This window comes from Pecten maximus, chromosome 8 (assembly GCF_902652985.1).
Source record: "Pecten maximus chromosome 8, xPecMax1.1, whole genome shotgun sequence".
In the NCBI taxonomy this organism is placed as follows: domain Eukaryota; kingdom Metazoa; phylum Mollusca; class Bivalvia; order Pectinida; family Pectinidae; genus Pecten; species Pecten maximus.
The window spans coordinates 29141153-29163664 of NC_047022.1; the positions used below are offsets into that span (position 1 = coordinate 29141153).

The 22512-nt window shown below is 33.7% G+C and overlaps 1 protein-coding gene across 1 annotated transcript; it reads left to right on the plus strand.

The window, feature by feature from the left end:
* The first annotated feature begins 87 nt into the window (after nt 1-87).
* Nucleotides 88-21019, plus strand: LOC117333105 (zinc finger protein Xfin-like). Its single transcript, XM_033892237.1, has 2 exons — nt 88-167; nt 14961-21019. Exon 2 carries the CDS (start codon nt 15022-15024, stop codon nt 18868-18870), a length of 3849 nt encoding a protein of 1282 aa, XP_033748128.1. The 5' UTR covers nt 88-167; nt 14961-15021; the 3' UTR covers nt 18871-21019.
* Nucleotides 21020-22512: the final 1493 nt, after the last annotated feature.

The following is a 22512-nucleotide window of genomic DNA, read 5'->3' on the forward strand; positions in this document are numbered from 1 at the left end:
TCTAAATCATGGTGTGGATATCTATGCCATCCGGAACTAATAATGATATCCGTATAAGTTGTTAGATCTAGAAGCCTATTGTAAACTTCCGTTTATCGATTGTTTCAAGAAATTCGACCATAAAATGGTGACAAAGACCTCATATAAGACCCATGAAAAAGAAAACAGTAAGTTTTGTAGTGCAAGTCCGTAAATGAAGCCAAGATATTTATTGGCCATTTACTTAGAGGTCTTTGCAGATTTTTATCAGAATCCTATCGATTTTTTTTCTCAAAATGTACCTCTGCAGTCTCTGACAGTAAAATGCATGGTTGGCCGAGACATGGATACATTACCTTATGTTAATTATGTAACTGTAGTCCTGTTATAAGGTCTAAAAAGTAATTCGCGTGTTTCCACTAACATGTCAGAAAAAATAAGGATATGTAGGCGGGGAAATCTTTTTTTTTTTAAATAGATTTTACCGAGGTTATCTAGACCAGCAATTTCGACTCCCTTGAAAATGACGAAAACAAAATTGGCTAAAAAATATAGGGTTGGTGAGGTTGGAGGAAACACATGTATTTTTGTTTGGCCTAAACTAATGAATAGCTCTCTCTTTCAAAGTCTTCACTGCCGAAGGTATAATTGACCCTCGATGAGTCCCAACAGTTGATGGGAAATAACAAACAACAAAAAACTAAACTAAAAAACAAAACAAACAATCAAACAAAACAAGAGGCCCATCAAGGACCTTATGGTCATCTTTCATCAGTCTGATTCAAATCATATGTTTGTGTTACAGGAAAATGGATTTCACAATCTTGATAAAGCATATACATGTAGCCTATAAAAACTCCTTCTTTCCCAGAAGAGTCTCAGACTGGAACCAGCTTCCAACTTCTGTAGCCTGTAGGAACTCCACTGAGTCCTTCAAACGTGCACCACTTTAAGCTACAGGCAAACTAGTAGTGCACTACGTCCAGTCAGGTGTGACCACAAATCCCCCTATACAAAGTAATGGATAGTTCCACTGGACACATGTACTTTAGATCCCTATAGTTGTTACATACATTTTGTATACAGACCTGTGTAAATTGACTGCCTTTTATCTGTCATCCTGACTTTACCAGGTATATTTAAAAGTTGATAAAATTTTATCTAATATTAACTCAAAATAAAATTGGCTACGGTTCTTATATGATATATTGCACAAGAGGAATTAAAACTCTATCAAAAGGATTTGTAGTGGGTTTTTTAACATTAATTTTTTCTTAAAGATTTCATTATAGTTTAAAATTAAGGTTTATCTTCTTGATTTCAGAATTTTGATGCTTTCATTAATTTTTTTAGATGTGATTAATATACATTTTATATTAATGATTAATTCTACCTTAGACCTTGATGACTGTTTGTAGATTTGTTTCTCAAGTACACTGTATATGTACATACAGTATATTTTAATATTTATTATTTTATCAGACAAGATTATTTTTAAATTCAATGTATTGTTACTTCACTAATATCTGTTAATTCAACCATGAAATCATTTCATAGTAAAGAATCAAGAATAAGAAGTTTTGTATATTCTCATTTATGTTCTGTAAGAGACATATAATATTGATCTACACAACAATTATATACCTGTATGTTTAAACTAAATGGTAAATTATCCGCCATGTTCGATTTGCATGTCGGATTATTGCAAGGAGAATCTTTATCCCCAATGCTCTGTTCTCTTTTTGTAAACGATATGGAAAGTCATTTTATAAATTCTAATTGTCAAAGTTACTCATTACAGCTGATTAACCTCTTTATGTTAATGTACGCAGACGATACAGTCTTGTTTTCAGAGGACGTTACCGACCTCCAAAATATGCTTGATAGTTTACAGACTTATACTCTTAAATGGAACTTAAAAATAAACACAGATAAAACAAAAATTGTTGTTTTTAGGAAAAGAAAAAGAATGCTACCCTCTGAAAACTGGACTTTTAATGGAAACCCTATAGAAATTGTCGATAAATTTTGTTACCTTGGCCTGATTTTTAACTTTAACGGTAGATTCACTGCAGCATTAGATACTTTGGCTTGCCAAGGAAGAAAAGCATATTATCATTTAAAAAGAAAAATGAAAGTGTTCACCCTTAATATTGAAACGAAAATGTCTTTATTTGACACTTATGTTGCATGTGTTTTGAATTACGGATGTGAAGTATGGGGACAAGCTGTTTCACCACAAATTGAAAAAATTCATCTTCTTTTTCTCAAAGAATTACTTAATGTTAAGAAATCGGTAAATTCTTCTATGGTCTTCTTCGAATCTGGTAGATATTCATTGTATGTACAACGTAAAATAGCAGTAATGAAATATTGGCTGAAATTACTAAAAACCAATAATTGTGTTTTAAAATCATGTTATGACGCACTTGTCGAATTGAATAATAAAAAACCTAATTGTAAAAGTAATTGGGTTTATCATATTAAAAATGAGCTTTGTAGTTTAGGTTTTGGTTATATTTGGAACAGCCAATACGTTTTAAATGAAAGTCATTTTATGCAAGTATATGTCCAGCGTGTTCATGATGTATTTATTCAAGAATTACGCAGTGCGTTTGATATATCGTCGAAATGTTATTTATACAAACATATTGTGGATACCTTCAATACTCAATTTTATCTTATTAAGCCAATTAATTATAAATTTAAAAAGTTATTGAGTCAATTCCGTATGCAAGGACACAGTCTAAATATTGAATCTGGGCGCTACAATAAAATACCTAGAAGTCAAAGAGTTTGCACAGTTTGTGACAAAAATGATGTACGTCGAGGACGAAGTACATTTTGTGCTTCTTTGTCCTGCATATTCTGAACTAAGAAAAACATACATCAAAAAGTATTATTATTCTCGTCCAAGTGCTTATAAACTGATAGAATTATTTTCCAGTAAAAGTGTTAAAACTTTGAATAGATTGGGTAAATTTTTGTTACATGCCACTGCAGAAAGAAAAACTCTCCTTGTAAGTAATTAAATTAAATGCATTTTGGAAATTATGATCACAGTTTTCATATATAGTGTTCTTGTATATATTTAGAAAGTATGTTATTTATATTGAATAGTATATGTTTAAATTATGTCGTCATACTGTCATGACGTCATAGGCATGCAATACGTAAACGCTGTAATTGTTATGCATCAGTTACAAGTTTTCAAAATCATTATGTTATTCATTATTATGTGTCGTAAGTATATTGCCTGTGTTGGGCCCTCCGCCATCTTGTCATTCAAGTTGCAATATGTATACATATTATATGAATATTGTGTTATCCTATATGCTGTGTTGCATTTGGAATAAATAAATTGAATTGAATGTATAATTGGTACTCTCAGGACATGCCTGTTGTCCTGGCCACCTGGGCCCCAGGGCCCAAACCTCACCCCACCACCACCTTATGGACCTCCATAACACCTTACCTATACTGTAAATTTGTGCCTGTTTTAACACCTGGCTATAGGTTTTGTCAAGTCCCCAATTACGCCCCCCCCCCCCCCCCCAAGGGTTCCATTTATAACATGATGTGCCAGGCTCCTCTGCCTTACCTACCTGTAATTAACACTACCCATATATAATATCTACCTGTGGATGTTTTTCAAAATATTAAAGTTTTTTTTGTGAATCATCAAAAAATAATTAATTTCTATATACATTTTTCTTCACAATAAAGATATTCAATAAAGATATAGTTTATATGCTGATTTTCTTAAATTACAAGAATAGGTAAAATCCCCATCAGTTATCTTTTTCAGGTAAAGAACAATTAATCATTTTCTTAATGCAATAGGGAAACACTTAAGTTCTGATCAAAATGTATCCCAAAATTTTGTTTTTAAACAATATTGCAAAAAACATGTTAGCCTGCAATCATGCAGAGCTGTAAAAAATAAATTTTGGCTTAAGGTCCACATGATGTACATGTGTATATAATATATTTGTTAGCAGCTGGTAACTTTTTAGAAGAAAATTATGAAATCAAAAATACAAGTGTTGTATAATTCAAGTGTTGTATGACAAGTAAGCTCCAGATACATGAACATGTATGTGTGTTTGTTATATAAGCTTAAAATTAACTGTTGCCCTCCCCCGCCCCAAGTTTGCCAGTATATGTATTTCATGACAAAAATGACATTAATTGTTCCCTCAGGCCATTATCTCATTCTGTGTTACCTGTAACTGATACAATTCATGTACCTGAAATAAGATCTAATATGTTTAGATCTTCAAAGTATTAATTTAGATACCTGCACACAGGTACATGTACAGAAATTTCAATTATTTCAGTAAAGGATGATGGAAGGTGTATTACAAGTAACATATACCTTTTATAAACTTAAAATTTTGAAATGTAGAACTGTTAAGATCACTTAATTACCATAACATTCAAAGAATTTCTTTCTTTATGTGTTAAATCAATGTTTAATTAATTTCTTTATGTATTCAATTTTCTGCCAGGCTTTAAGCATTGGATGTATACACAAAGAATGTACAACATATATTATTGGCTGAATTAGGTTTTAATAAGCATAATACTAAACGTATCACATCACAAATGAAATTAAGAATATGCTGCTTATAATTTAATATGAAATTAAACTACAATATAAATTAAATGTATCAAATAGAAAATGTTCAAGTAACGATAATTGTTTCAAATGTTTTATTATATACTTTCATGTGATGAAAACAAAATTACTGGAATTAAACATGTGAAATATATAACTGATCAATCAATACAAAATATAAAGTACCAAAAGATAAATGAAACTTGGCTTGAACAATTTAACTTAATAGTTAAAGGATTTATAAAGTAAATCTGTCTTGATTTAGTTACAGCAGAGACATATATATGTCTCTGGTTACAGCTAGTGTATAATTAACAAGAATAGAAAGGTTGAAATATAACATCAAACTAAACTTCCAAAACCTTTTTAATAACTATTTGAATATAACTGCTAGATAACCTTATATATACAGTACAGTTAAAAATCACAGGTAGCCTTGGGTAGTGCCCATTACGTCCTGTATGGGGGTTTTGAGCATGAATGAGCATCTTGGATTGCCATTAATACATGTACATTTTTGTACATGTATGTAACTAGAATTTTAGGTTGTTTGTGAGTATGTGGCTTTAAGCCCCTGGGGATGGACCTGTCCTGATAATCTTATCTAAGTTTGAATAATTTCCAACTGAATATAAACAAAATATAGACAAAAGTATCATTTTCCTATATATAGGCTATATAGCTACAGTATTGAGATTAACCCTCTCACCAAGGGGATTTTGGTATAATATGCACCTTCTTTCTCTGAAGATCATTTGTTTCTATCATATCTGGAACTTGAGAAGAAGATTTATGAAATTTATGTCAATGTAACCCTTTTCAGCCCATAATACAGTCCCTGTGGGTCATTGAAGGCTGTGCATACCATGCATCAAACTGTCATAGAATTTATTCTATCCAAGTTTAAATTATTTCTAGTGGAAATTAAACAAATTATGCTCAAAAATGAAATATCCCTAAATAATCTAGAGTAAAGTTTACCCCCTCCCCATGAGGGTCAAACACTGTCACCATTGATTACTGAATATGTGACCATGCAATGGATCTATAGACCAGGGGCCGGTTGTTTGAACATTCATTAAAAGATAATGATGAATTAAACCTTCATTAAACCTTTATTAAATGTCATGACGTCATTGGCAAAATTATGACATTGCACAAACGTTCATTAATGCTATAATCAATGATTAGCGGCTCATTAAAGCTTAATTAAATCACAGATATTATTTAAAGATGGTTGGGGGCATCATTAAACCATCATTAGGCCTACTGAAAATGGCGATGAATATGATAATGTTTGATGTACTTGGAAGACAGCACAGTCAGCTATCCTATCAAGACTTTTCCCTGTCAGATGATTATACATGTACCTAAAAACAAGTCCGAGAAATTCTTCTAAGCTATATATAGATTTATCATTTTTAACAATGGCATAAACAAATTGTACCCCCTTCTTAAACCAAGCTTTATTATATATAACTTTCCTATCAATCATTATTTCACTATTAGACCATATTGGATTATTACTTGCAATGATATACCTCTTTCCAAATTTTATATATATTTTTTTTTTGTATCCATATTATCCATACTAATTTCCTAAAGTACCAAAGTCTGAAGAATGCTGTAAATCAATATATTAAAAAAAATCAATGAATATTCAATTCAGAAAAAAGCGTTATATTACCTAACATACCTATAAATCTTAAATTAATACTAAGAAACAATAAAGGAGCTCATGATCAAGAAATATATAAGATATTAAGTAGAAATGAACTCAGACCTACTGCTGAACGAAAATTGAACCAATTATTCAACATAAATGAAGAAACATGGAAAAAAAATATATGTACTATCTCCCTTCGATTCCCCGATTTGACATAAAAAGGTAAATAGGGCTACCTGCCCTTCCCGACTACGTACTTTCCCCCATATAATCTGGTCTCCTCCCACATAAAGACACCTCCGTGATTCCATCCGGGCCAACAAGAGGGGTTAATATAAATGTTATAACCTGTCTAACCTATTTTTCCTACATTTGTATGTCTATTAAAGCTTGTATCATTAAAACATTACAGGAACATGTTATTATTGATTTACAGGAATATTCACGAACATGGTCGCAAGATGTCTGTATCAATTTTTTCCCTCTTGTCATCTTTGCCATCTTGGATGTTTACTTGTCTCCAGGATGTTTACGCGGGTTGCATTATGGGAAGAGGAATCACCATTTAATGATGGTTTAATTGTTGATCCCTCATTAAGTCTTCATTAAACCTTAAATTAATTTGTTAATGAACCCTTAAATGACCTTTCCAACAACACATTCTTAATGATTCATTAACTAATCTTTTATTAGATATTTAATGAATCATTAAGGCTTAATGATACTTTAATGCTGGTTTGATTTAATGAACTTTCGAACAACCGGCCCCAGGATCTGAACAGAACTCCGGACTCCAGTAGGCTGCTATAGCTTACTTAACCTTGACTGTTGATTGACCCAATTTTCTATTTGATTATTAGTAGTAAAAAGTGCTTATCTATAATAGTGGCTTTAGTCCTATTCCTGTAGTGTGCTTTTTGCATAGCAAGCCTGCAGTTAAAGATCAGATTTACTGTACATTTATAGCGTCTGTCGTCCGGCGTCCGTCAGCATTTCCTTTAAATCCCTAGCTACTTGTCCTGAACGCCTGAATGGATTTTGATGAAATTTGGTCTGGAGCGTTATTGGGCAAAGGGGATCAAACATTGTATAAATGGAGGGTGTGCCTCACCTGGGGCAGGTGGGACGGGGCCCAATAGGGGAAATTGAGTTAGGTCCTTTAAATCCCTACTAGTCCTGATCGCTTGAATGGATTTTGATGAAATTTAGTCTGGAGCATTATTGGGCAAAGGGGATCAAACGTTGTATAAATGGAGGATGTGGCTCCCTAGGTAGCACACCACAGTAAGACAGCCTGGCCATGGGCAATTTTTTTGTTAAGCAAATAACTCCTGTATTATGATATGTATAAAAAATGAAAAAATAAATGTACACTATAATTGGTATATCCAGTATGAAGTAGTACATACAGGCTTCACATTTATTAAAACAAAAATCAATAAATTGGTTCCGGATTTTAAATATCCGGATTTTCCGAACGTGTGTTTACACAGGAAATTTAGTTTCGCCTACAGCGCAAAATGGAAGCCCACAGAAAAGGTAAGATAGCGGAAAAACTTAATTTACAACATATGTCCAAACAAGATTAATTCTGTCTTTGGGATAGAGATATTTAATTTTAAATAGGTTTCAGAAAAAAAATTGTGTAGAGAATTGTGCCATTTTGGGTCAAATATCATAATATTTTGCAATTTTTGAGAATTTTTTAAGCTGTTACCATGGTATTCACAGCTCTAAAAATCACAGAAAATATCAGTTTACTTATCCTTCAGAGCTCTATTAAAATTGCAAATGTTGTACAGATTTCAAATATATATACTTTATTAGAGGTTATATGTAAGGTTAACTGGCAATGTTTACATATCTAAAGCATGTGCCATATTTTTCAGAATTTGGCATTTTTACTGTACACTGCTACCTTATAAGGGCTGAAAAATGTTATTTTTTGGAAATTGTGCTTAATTATGCTTGATTAAGCTTCATTTTAGTTCATTATTGCTCAAAAATGCATAAAAACAATTTAAAACTTGTTTATTATCAGGCTTGTCATATTAGAGGAATCAAGGGAGGTAACTCGCATATTTACCCATTTTAAGGGTGGGTTAATTAAGCATAATGTTAATGAGTCAGTGTAAATTGAAAAGATATTCTATGTTTTATAACAAACCCAAAATAACTTATTGGGTATCTAACAAACCATATAGACTGAATTCTGGTTTGTTTTACCTGATTTATTACCCCGTATCCATGGAAACTATTACAGTAAGTGTTATTTTTTGAAATATTTGGTGAAACCATTATTTTCAATTTATTTATACATTGGTAAGCATGTAATTTCAATTGATGGAGTGTACGGTTGATACAATATTGTCAATTATTGTCACTTCCTTCGGTAAAGCAGAAAAAATAGCATTTTCCGCATAAAATGGGATCAGCGGACACTTTCATATGATCATTGGTACATATCTGAATTACCGGGGTGGAAACAGATGACTGTGATGTCATAGGCATGACATTTTGAAATCTTGGATGTCATGTCATGATTTATCAGTTAGAATATTGCATGTGTTGCTAAGCTGAGGTTTGGAAAGGAATTTGGTTATTTATTATGACACCATTGAGTATTTATGACGTCATAGATACCATCTGATGACGTCATAGTTACTGATGACGTCATGGTAACTATGACGTCATGTTACAAGGCTAAATTTGATAGTTGTATAGTATTTTTTGCTTGATTACATGCACAGAGACTCAAAGTAACACATTCAACTCAAAACACAACTTTATTCAAGAGATATACAGAATTATGGGAGTTTTCATCTTTAAAATTACCTCCCCTTATTACTGGATTGAGAGAAAAAGTTGTCAAAATACACCTCTCAGGGAAATCAGCAATACTCGGTGACTATTAAAGATACACAGTAACCCGATATGTCATTTTGTTCGTCGGAACATATTCTAGACATTCATGGGGTTTTTAGTAAAATTAGAATTAACAAAAGTGATGTATAAGGTAGCACACCACAGTAAGACAGCCTGGCCATGGGCAATTTTTTTGTTAAGCAAATAACTCCTGTATTATGATATGTATAAAAAATGAAAAAATAAATGTACACTATAATTGGTATATCCAGTATGAAGTAGTACAAACAGGCTTCACATTTATTAAAACAAAAATCAATAAATTGGTTCCGGATTTTAAATATCCGGATTTTCCGAACGTGTGTTTACACAGGAAATTTAGTTTCGCCTACAGCGCAAAATGGAAGCCCACAGAAAAGGTAAGATAGCGGAAAAACTTAATTTACAACATATGTCCAAACAAGATTAATTCTGTCTTTGGGATAGAGATATTTAATTTTAAATAGGTTTCAGAAAAAAAATTGTGTAGAGAATTGTGCCATTTTGGGTCAAATATCATAATATTTTGCAATTTTTGAGAATTTTTTAAGCTGTTACCATGGTATTCACAGCTCTAAAAATCACAGAAAATATCAGTTTACTTATCCTTCAGAGCTCTATTAAAATTGCAAATGTTGTACAGATTTCAAATATATATACTTTATTAGAGGTTATATGTAAGGTTAACTGGCAATGTTTACATATCTAAAGCATGTGCCATATTTTTCAGAATTTGGCATTTTTACTGTACACTGCTACCTTATAAGGGCTGAAAAATGTTATTTTTTGGAAATTGTGCTTAATTATGCTTGATTAAGCTTCATTTTAGTTCATTATTGCTCAAAAATGCATAAAAACAATTTAAAACTTGTTTATTATCAGGCTTGTCATATTAGAGGAATCAAGGGAGGTAACTCGCATATTTACCCATTTTAAGGGTGGGTTAATTAAGCATAATGTTAATGAGTCAGTGTAAATTGAAAAGATATTCTATGTTTTATAACAAACCCAAAATAACTTATTGGGTATCTAACAAACCATATAGACTGAATTCTGGTTTGTTTTACCTGATTTATTACCCCGTATCCATGGAAACTATTACAGTAAGTGTTATTTTTTGAAATATTTGGTGAAACCATTATTTTCAATTTATTTATACATTGGTAAGCATGTAATTTCAATTGATGGAGTGTACGGTTGATACAATATTGTCAATTATTGTCACTTCCTTCGGTAAAGCAGAAAAAATAGCATTTTCCGCATAAAATGGGATCAGCGGACACTTTCATATGATCATTGGTACATATCTGAATTACCGGGGTGGAAACAGATGACTGTGATGTCATAGGCATGACATTTTGAAATCTTGGATGTCATGTCATGATTTATCAGTTAGAATATTGCATGTGTTGCTAAGCTGAGGTTTGGAAAGGAATTTGGTTATTTATTATGACACCATTGAGTATTTATGACGTCATAGATACCATCTGATGACGTCATAGTTACTGATGACGTCATGGTAACTATGACGTCATGTTACAAGGCTAAATTTGATAGTTGTATAGTATTTTTTGCTTGATTACATGCACAGAGACTCAAAGTAACACATTCAACTCAAAACACAACTTTATTCAAGAGATATACAGAATTATGGGAGTTTTCATCTTTAAAATTACCTCCCCTTATTACTGGATTGAGAGAAAAAGTTGTCAAAATACACCTCTCAGGGAAATCAGCAATACTCGGTGACTATTAAAGATACACAGTAACCCGATATGTCATTTTGTTCGTCGGAACATATTCTAGACATTCATGGGGTTTTTAGTAAAATTAGAATTAACAAAAGTGATGTATAAGGTAGCACACCACAGTAAGACAGCCTGGCCATGGGCAATTTTTTTGTTAAGCAAATAACTCCTGTATTATGATATGTATAAAAAATGAAAAAATAAATGTACACTATAATTGGTATATCCAGTATGAAGTAGTACATACAGGCTTCACATTTATTAAAACAAAAATCAATAAATTGGTTCCGGATTTTAAATATCCGGATTTTCCGAACGTGTGTTTACACAGGAAATTTAGTTTCGCCTACAGCGCAAAATGGAAGCCCACAGAAAAGGTAAGATAGCGGAAAAACTTAATTTACAACATATGTCCAAACAAGATTAATTCTGTCTTTGGGATAGAGATATTTAATTTTAAATAGGTTTCAGAAAAAAAATTGTGTAGAGAATTGTGCCATTTTGGGTCAAATATCATAATATTTTGCAATTTTTGAGAATTTTTTAAGCTGTTACCATGGTATTCACAGCTCTAAAAATCACAGAAAATATCAGTTTACTTATCCTTCAGAGCTCTATTAAAATTGCAAATGTTGTACAGATTTCAAATATATATACTTTATTAGAGGTTATATGTAAGGTTAACTGGCAATGTTTACATATCTAAAGCATGTGCCATATTTTTCAGAATTTGGCATTTTTACTGTACACTGCTACCCTAGGGCCGGAGGGACGGGGCCCAGTAGGGGAAATCTAGGTTAGTCCTTAAAATCTAGTTGTGCTGAACGCTTGAATGGATTTTGATGAAATTTAGTTTGGAGCATTATTGGGCATAGAGGATCAAATATTTTTTAAACGGAGGGTGTGGCTCCCCCGGGGCCGGAGGGGTGGGGCCCAGTAGGGGAAATTTAACCCCTTTAGATCCCCACCCCATAACCATATATAGCATTGCTGGACATCAAGAGATAAACACAATCCTGTTATAGATATAGGCCCTGGTGTCTTTCCTCACCCCTAGGGACTTAATTTCTTTGATATATCTTTGAAACCATTGAGATCCCCACCCTACAACCATATATAGCATTGTTGGGCATAAAGAGATAAACACAATCATGATGTAAAAATTGGCCCTTGGGTCTTTCCCCACCCTAAGGGACTTAGCTTCTTTGATATATCTTTGAAACCATTGATATCCCCACCCTACAACCATGTATAGCATTGTTGGGCATAAAGCAGATAAACACAACCATGATGTAAAAATAGCCCCTTGGGTCTTTCCCCACCCCTAGTATCTTAGTTTCGTGGTAATATTTTTTGAAATCGTTGAGATCCCAACCCTATAACCATATATAATATTGTTTGATATAAATAAATATAGGTATTAAGAAATAGAACATTAACATTTTTTTGAAGTTTGGTCATATCGAACCAGGTGAGCGTGACAGGCCCTATGGGCCTCTTGTTATTCAAATGTCAAACATTTCAAAATGCACAAAAGTACATCATTGACTGAAACACATAATATTAAAATTTGAAGCACTTCAATACTTACAGGACATTATACAACTACATGTATTTTTTTTGTCAATATTAAATCTAATGTATGTAAAATATGTCTGTGAATGTAACATCTGCAGAGCAACAATCAATATCATATGGTTCATACCAATCATGTCAATTTAAAATTTCACAAGGTATAATATTATGGCTTTGTAAAATTTTTACAAAGCCATAATATTATACCTTGTGAAATTTATCATTTTATGTTCAAGGGTCAAGCAATGAATTGTTGGTACATAATTATTGGGCTGCAGTATTTCTTTAGCAGGTGAATACAAAGTACCGTGTAATTTGTTGCATGCATGTATCAAGATCCTTTTCAATGTTTTGTTTAATGAACAAAATAATACAGCGGGGCTGCCATAGTTAATAATTAGTCGATAGAGCATTAGACTGATGCAACTCTAAGATCTAAGGTACATGTATGTGGTTCCATCACTTGGGCACTTTGTGTTCATCAGGTGTTAGAGAGGACATATATCTTTTTCATTGAAGTAGCCACCAGAATGAACATGTTTGTTCATTGGACAATAAACCTAACAAGACTATTAAAAGTTGAACTTGTGTAATGTGTAGTAATAAGCATTATTAATTGAAAGTATTCGGGTCAGCAGAACAGCATTGTTTACCCATTGATTGGTGTTGAAATCAAGTGTAATTAAATGTTTACCAGAGTTCTTTATTGATATATTTGTAAGTAGATTCTTCATCCTTCCTATAATCATGCTAATGCAATACATTTTTTGAATAAAAATGTTTAAACAGCTTGAAGTATCACAGAGAAATCAAATAGCTTGGAATTAAAATAATATCTTGATCAGGATCAATAGCTTAGGTGTTTACACACACAGTATCACAATGGTACCTACTGGCCACTAATAATTGGGTATAGTATTTATACAAGTAGGTTTCATAAGGTGTTCAGATCAATATTGTACTTATCGAGATCTGTTCTTAAGTGTTGACACTTACAAAGAACGTAGAAGATATCAACAAGTGAGGAAGTCTGATTTACGTTTCCATTCCACTCATATGATACTCCCTTAGGGGAGCATATATATATATATATAGTTGCCACTTTGTCCATCCATTTCCGTCCATCCTTTTCATGTCTGAATAACTTTGCCTACAGTTAAGCAATGATCATGAAGCTTGGCTTGTACATCAGTTACTCTAAGGCTAATGTGCAGTGGTTTAGATTCGAAGACCACAACCCCTTATTTATAGGCTTATTTGTTTTTTTTATGTTCAGAGCATAACTGTTTTTAGAATTGATGTTGATGAAACTTATAGCTTACATGTACATTAAGTATCACACTGAGTGAAATATGCCCTTGACCTTACATTCATAATTCAAACATACATAATATGTGCCCGTCCCGGGTTTCAAACGTAGCAACCTTTTGCTCTAAAGGCAAACATTCTACCACTAGGCTAATGGGAAATTCCTGCTAATCTGATTTAGTAATGTGACCTATACTCTATACTTTTACACTATTCCCTCCTTCAAAAAGTCTTCGCCCCCAAAGACAACCACAACCCAGGTTCTTTAGCTCCAAGGAAGCCTCTCAATCTCCTGTAGCTTTCACTTGGAGCGGTCAACAGCACCAAATCTGTAATAGGAAGGAGTAATGAAAAATACCCTGCCAGTGGCGGGCTTTGAACTAGAACAGATTGGAAAAGCCTCCAAGAAAGTTGTTTTCGGGAAACATTCATCATCAGTTCCACTGCTGGTCTTTAGTAGTAATGCACTAGCTTCAGCTGGTGCCTCATTTTACTTCAAATTCTTGAAAATTAAAAGAAAACTTTCGAAATTATATCAATATTGAGTCTTGTTTTTTTCTATCCATAAAATGGAAGTAAATATAGCGAGACACAATGTCACATGAGCATATATCATTGCACCAGACTGATTGAACAGAGTAAAAATTAATCCAGAAATCAAGTGTAAAGGAAGGTACTTTGAGATATATTAAGCTGAATATGCAAATATACCTAAAGTGAGATTAACACATTACAGGCTGGTGAAACTGATGGAACTACAGAAACTAGATTATCTTCTGTGTCCATCTCTTAACTATAAACATAGGCATACATTATCTCACTGGCTAGTTCCTTTTGCAAAATAACTTTGGAGGATTATACAGGTCACAATGCACATATATTAATGTACAAGTTACACAACATAATACTAACACATTAAAATAAAACATTGGAAAACGGTAACACTATCATCAGTACAACATGCTATATCAGGAGTGGAAGTGCAACTGATGACCACTGATCACAATCAGTATAATTAAGGCATGCATTTTTAGCTGACGTTTTCCACTCATTTAGTATTTGACATACTATTATTTAATGCATATATTGAAACTGAATAGGCTGGAATGTTTTCTTAGTACATGTATTGAGTTTATAAAATTCTTCTTTTGTTTTTCAGTTATTGCATGGATCAAGAGTTGGAAAAGAACCAGAACACATAGTAGCTAAGAAATGGTAAGATGGAAGCAGGTGATCTTGTCAAAGTTAAGGCAGAACCAATTAATTTAGATACTGATGAACCTGATTATTTACCAAATAAAGATGAAAACATTGGGATACCTACAGAAAAAGAAGCAATACAGCAACAAACAGATGAGGAGGTGCTGCCAGTTCAGTCTTTAACTCCTCCTTACTATACACAGAGCCACATTGTAGGAGGAAAGTGGGAAAAGCCAAAAGAAAAGAAACAGTACAACTGTAAAACATGCAAGTTTAAGTTTACCAGTAAAGCATGGCTTATCAAACATGAAAAGATGCACGAGAGAATGGAGAACAAAGCTAAACTTTATAAATGTGAGATTTGTAGGAAGGAATTTTCTCAGAAGATAATCCATCATGACCATATGGCAGCCCATGCAGGACGAAGACCCTATGTATGTGATAGATGTGGCATGGACTTCACATGGTACAGGGCATTTTACAGACACCAACAAAGTCACAAGACAGGTGGCAAGGGATTCTCCTGCCATCTATGTCGCAGAACATTCAACAGTAATTGGAACCTTTCTAGACATCTCAAAGTAATACATTTGTCAAAACAAACTTTCAGATGTGATATTTGTGAAGAACTGTTCGAAAAGAAAAACTTGTACCAAATTCATATGAAAGCTCATCATAGAGAAGAAAAAAAGAAAAGGAAAATCATTGGTATCGTGAATGAAACGGTGAAGCAAAAGCATTTAAAATTTTCAAAAGCCGTTCGCGCTATGATGCAGTCACAGTCTCAGAATAATAGTAAGCAAGCAAATAACCAAGGAAGTCTCGTGTCATTCGGTGATGAGATTGCAGCCTCCGAACTGATTGAAGAGATCACAGATATCTCGAAAGTAGAAGACACAAATGACACAAAATGTAATTCCTATGACGAAGACAGTAGTGTGCAAGTTCTACAAAAGTTAAATGAAGCTCCCAAAATAGACGATAACTCTGTTAATAAAACTGATGCCGATTTGGAAGACATCCAAGATCAGGGTATCAAATATAGTATTGGAAAAACTAGCAAAAGTACCGCGAAATCGTCAGTGATAAGTAATCTTAAGCTAAGTCAACAACCATACGCATGTGGTATATGTGGGAAACGTGTATTCAATTTGGATGCTCACATGAGAATTCATAGTGGGGACAAACCATTCAGATGTTGCCTGTGTGATAAAGATTTTGCACAGCGGGAAGCACTAAAAATTCATTACAGAAGCCATACAGGTGAGAAACCATTCATCTGCAACACTTGCGGAAAAGGTTTTGCAACCCGTGGCCTTCAGCAGGATCACGTTCGATCTCACAGAGGCGACAAGCCCTATCAATGTGATGCCTGTGACGCTAGATTTTCTTGGAGGTGTGCTCTAAGCAGACACAAACAACTTCATTCTACCGGACCAAAACCCCACGCATGTTCTATATGTACTTTTGAATGCTGGAGAAAACATGATCTCACAAAACACGAAAAGACGCATTTGAATGATCGCTATTATAAATGTGATTTCATTAACTGCACAGCTTTTTTCTCGAACAAGAAACACTTAGTTAAACACAAAAAGGAACATAAGTGTTCTAACATGGACAAGACATCTCTTAACGGCAGAATGATCAGGATGAAAACGGCTAAAGGTGCTGATGACACTGACAAATTTGAATCGGATGTTTTTCTCACTACTGACATAGTTGATATAAAACAGGAACCAACTGAGGAGTTAGTGGATGATGATCTCCATAATATGTCAGTCCCAAGTACAGCTAGTATGTATATAACCTCAAACGAAGGCCAAATGGAGACACTGGTGACTCACAGAACAGATCCTGATTCCGGCAAGCTTCGCTATACCAAAGGAAAACGATTGCATTTGGATCGTGATTTACAACTTTTGTTAAACAAGAAACTTAATGAGAAGAAAACTGTCAAATCTCGAAACACCAAAGATGGGTTGTCTGGCAAAAATTTAAAATCAAAACTTGAAGGTGGAATGCATAATGAACCTACCAGGCAATCGTCAAAAAATCTTGGATTCGAAGGCTTAAAAAGGAAAAGCCAAGTGAACATTTCAATGGATAACGTGGTTGAAAATGATGGTAATCCTATGAAAGGCTTTGATAAATTTATGTCGAGCAGCAACATGGTCTGTTGTGAAGTTTGTGGCAAATCTTTGAACATCTCCTACTACCACATCCACGTGCGGAAACACATGGAAGAGATGGCTCATACATGTGAGATATGTAACAAGTCATTTTCGCGGAAAACTGACCTAGTGGTACACTCTAGGGTCCATACTAATATCAGACCGTTTAAATGCACTATTTGTCCAAAAGCTTTCAAAGTGAAAAGCTTATTAGAGGATCATATCAGATCGCACGATGGTATAAAACCGTATGTCTGTAGTCTATGTGATGCCTCGTTTGCATGGAGATGTGCACTTCATCGTCACGTTAAGACACATTCCATAAATAAACCATTCCAGTGTGATGTTTGCGGGAAAGATTTCCGTCGTCGGAGGGATTGGGTTTGTCACATGGAAAAGAAAACCTGTAAATTTGTGAAGTCAATCATCTATAAATGTAACGACTGTCAAGCTGTTTTTGCAAATCTGGAAACATTAGTGTATCACAACGAGAAATATCACAAAGAAACATCACTGACGACAGCGGATAAACCTCCTGAATCCCAGACGATCTTAAACTCTTCATCTGATAAATTGAAAGAATTTTCATCACCAGAACCATATAGTGATGATATCGTGGATGAAGATACCTTACAAGAAGAAAACGACACAATTGATGAATTAAATGAATCAATCCAAGCAAGAGAAAATGTAGCAACCTTCCAACAAACAAATACCAGAAAAGATGTAAACCCACCCAGTGATTCCGTCTTGTTACCGAACAACAAATATGATGAAACTTATTCTGAAGAGGCAAGTGGAAATAAAACGGATATAACGCTGAGTGAAAACTTAAACAGTTTCATAAAGAAAGAAAGTATCGATAGCGATTCAATGTTTATCTCGAGTGTTGTGAATTCTGCCGACTTAATGGAAGATTCCCGCAGTCCTTCCAACACACACAATGATACTCAAACCATTAGTCAACAAGATCCAGATCACGTTGATAAAACAACGCTTCCCTCGTCAAACTTTAGCGAGTTTTCTTTTACCACTTGGACTGGTGAGGATTTGCAAATTAAGCAGTCCAATGTGAATGGAGCTTCTAATGCTGGTGCTGTTGAAGACAAACTCAAATGCAAAATATGCAGTAGAAGCTTCGTCTCTTCCATAGGTCTAAAGGTTCACTTGCGAATCCATTCGAAAGACGCGATGGACATATACGCTCTCCACTTTCGTCCAGATGAGATGATGACAAAATCAAAGAGGGAAAAGGAAGCTAGGAACTTAAGATTCAAGTGCAAACTTTGTGATAAGACTTTTCCGTTCGCTAGTGGTTTGAGGATCCATATGATGGCACATTCTGGCAAACTTCCCTACAACTGTAAAACATGTGGGAAGAGATTTCCTTATTTAGAATCTGTGAAATCCCACATGCGTGTACATACGGGTGAGCGACCTTTCACCTGTGATGTATGTGGAAAATCTTTTGCATATCGGCACAACCATGACGATCATTATAGGACACATACTGGTGACAAACCTTACAAATGTGACCGTTGTGATTCCGCATTTACGTGGAAGAGTGCTTTACACAGGCACCACAAGACACATAGTTTGGAGAGCTTGGAAGTGTGTACCATATGCAAGGCCAAATTCAAGAACGGAGGACAACTTGTGCGACATATGAACAGGTTTCACAGCAGTCTTGTATGAAAAATATGCAGCTAAAGATTTAAATGTAGGTACTATATAAACATGTTTTGATATAAGTAAGGTGTAAAAGCTAATGCTTAATGTATTCACGGTTATTTGTAGAGAGGAAGGTGCGTACTTTTCAAGAATTAATGTCGTGGTTTAATACGATTTACTATACCTTGTCATATCAAGTTTATTTATATCTTTTGTGTCTTTTGTACATTCCATTGTCAGTTACACTTCCTATCACGAGTCATACATGTTAAAAAAGTGTCGGATGTGAGATATCTAAAGCAGAATCGGATAAATGTCTCCAGTATTTTCGAAATACCGTTATTATTATACCAGCAAACCAAGATGAACTTCCAAAATGTTTCCTGAATCAGTATCTATATAATAGGACATCGCCAGAACGAAGAAGTACACATTAATTGCAATTTGACTAGTGGTTTCCTGATGGGAGTTCAAACGTTTTCTAGTAGATGACATGAATCCAGCACATCATAATCTCATAAAAAAACTTTCAGTTACGTTACAAGTGTACTTAGTAGCACTTGATGGGCTATTTAAAAATCATTTGTGTATTGAACCCCCAACATTGATATTGGTATTGACAAACGAGTTTAATCACTGCCAGCGTAATTGTGTTGAGGTTTCTTGCTCAAAGACTCGGCGTCCTTTGCATTTTAACCTTTTAAGACATTTCTCGGTACACGGTGCCGCATATCTGCAATAAATCTAGTTAATTCTCGTATTATGTACATTTATGTTTACATGTTTGCAATGTTTATCTACAATCAGTCTAAAGTATTCCAACATATTATAACAAATGGAAGGTATTTTGTGTATAACACTTGCAACCATCTGTATAATGTAAATATCTGGTAAATCCAACACTGCTGATTCGTACAATGTGGACTGATGATTGAATGCTTTACGACGTTTAATGTATTAATATATACATGTATATACATATATATATTGCTAAATTGAAATGATATGTACGTGGTGTCAGAAATATTTTGTTGTACCTTGTTATTGTATTGAGAAACGGTATCTAATACTTTACTATCAATCACAACATCTCGGTCCATTCTGCCACGTTGTTGACTTAGATGTTGCGTTTGACTTTAATATTAATATGATTATGAGTGAGAATTGTGTGTCATACCTCGTGTAAACACATGATTTTTTTTACAATAGGACAAATGTACTTTGTCTTTATTAAATTGTTAGTACGTTTTTTATAAGTGTAACCAAAGACAAAGATCTCACTATGATACCATTATATGAGTTTGTAGTAATCTTGTTAACACAACCAAGAAAAGCATGTTGAGACTTAATTTAAGTGCTAATTATTTATTTGCCTTAGGCATTTATTTTTTCTCATTTGATACTTACAAACATTCCACGTGACATTCCAAAACTATATGCATTGGGGGTATTACGAAAAAAAACAAAAACAAAAAGAAAAACAAACACAAACACAATTGCAGCCTGATAACAACCTGTGTCACTTCGCTTTTGTAGCATAATTGTAGGTTGATACCTACCGACTGACTCCATATAATTGAAGGAAGTGTTTATGTGTTGAATTGGCTATGTAAGATCACTTTCCACATATCTTTGAAAAACACATTAACTTTGTTTATACATGTTTCTGAATATGTGACTTAACATATAGTCCATGCTCATATACGTAATCACTTCATTGCCACATTTGTTTTTTGAAAGGGTAATTATTTGAATCAAGAAATTTATACTAACTAAGTAGTGCTTTTCTTTTACCTGAGCATATACAGTTATACAAAACATGTTTATTAGTGTTGTTAGTACTGTTCGTTTATATTGTGTTTTGTTTTTTAAACGTATCATTGTGTCAAATTTCTTAACAAATACTTTACTTTTTACCGTGTTAAGTTAAATGTTTACAATGTTGTTGCTTTTGTTTTAGTTACCTATTTGAACATTCCATTGTTATGTCTTTGACTGGTATTTTTACTGAGGATTCCTGTCATTTTGACAACATAGTTAAGAATGCTTTGCAGAAAATGCAGAAAAATTCTTTGTCATTAGTGCTGAAATATCCATTTGAGTGATGCAGGCCCTCTAGTCTCTTGTTATATTTGCAATTATACGCTTTAAAAAAATAAAATTTAAAACGTCACTTATTTGGACTTGTTTTATTTAAATAAATGCCTCTTTTAGAACATTCTATTTTTCACAGTCACATTGGTGACACCAGAAAAGTCAATATTACAACCTTGCCGTTTTCAATATGTTCTATATGCGCTTATTATTCAGATGACTTATCTATTCTCGTCTATCTCACGTCGTTCGTGATTCATTTAACCGTCTGAATAAATTACAAAAAAGACATGAATAAAAAAAATGATGTTAAACAGAGATAATTTCAACGATAGTTTGTTGAAATGTTGAGCAATTGGCGCTGATAAAAAGTGTTATGTTTTGGAGTCAGTCAGATATCCAAGACAGCATCGATAAGAAATTAAGAATTGTGTGGAAATATTTAGTTCTTTTGAAAGAAATCATATGACAATGTCCAGTATATGTTCTGTCCACTTGTTACTTTTCGGGCCGGTCAGGTTTTCATCATGCACCGTCTGTTCTAATACTGATCGGAATGTTTGGCAGGGGACAAACTTAATTCAGCAAAGGCTATACAGATAAAAATCTATTTCGCTAGGAGCAATAAACATTGAATCAATATATAAATATAAAGTTTAAGGATGTTATAAAATGAATAGTATGCCGTCCTACAATGGAAACAGTAACTAATTCAACCTTCTATCTCAAAATCGACAAGACATCCGGTTATCTTTATTTTTTTAATTCTTTCAGAAGTCAAATAATCTTTTCTCAGAAATCTGAAGGATAAAAAAAGCATGACAAATAGACGTGTGCTTTCAAACTAAGAAGAGTCGAATGGGATTTAAGGGCGTCAAAAATACTCTCAAATGTCTACTGGAAAAGTACAGAACATATAGAGTGTGTCTGTCGTGTAAGCGTCTTTTATTACATTTTTCTTATTGAAATATAAAGTTTTATGGTTAAATACAAGTGATACTTTTACTCGTTTTTGACCAATCAAAGTGAAAATATAACCCTTGACGGAACTACCTTTTTTGGAAATGTCAAATTGACATTTATCTCCTTTTATTCAGTTTTTTGTTTACTCAATATTGTAAATTATCTAGATCTGTCGTCTCCTATTTTCAACTTTCTGACAAATACTGGCATATATTCAATAAATGTCGCTGTCAAGAAACAAGAATGCATACAGTCTAAATAACAATGGCATAATTAAAATATATTTGAATCGCGAGATCTCCCATATTCTATCATTAACAAATCATGATCAACCCCACGATCATCTTCCCTTGTCCAAGCTACATCATCTACAACTACAAGCAAAAGCCTGTCTCTATAGCATTAAGTTTTCTCAGCCAACCTCAGAAGTAGCAAGATTTGTAATGGGGCAGTTACTTTCAACTTGTATGAACAACACACCAGTCTTCAGAGCTCACGTCAAGCGAGTATGTGTCTCGTTACGTATCAACTGATCATAACAAGTGCATATGCTATGTCCTAACAGTGACAATGATTGAATATAACCCACCGATCTTGATCTTTGCAATC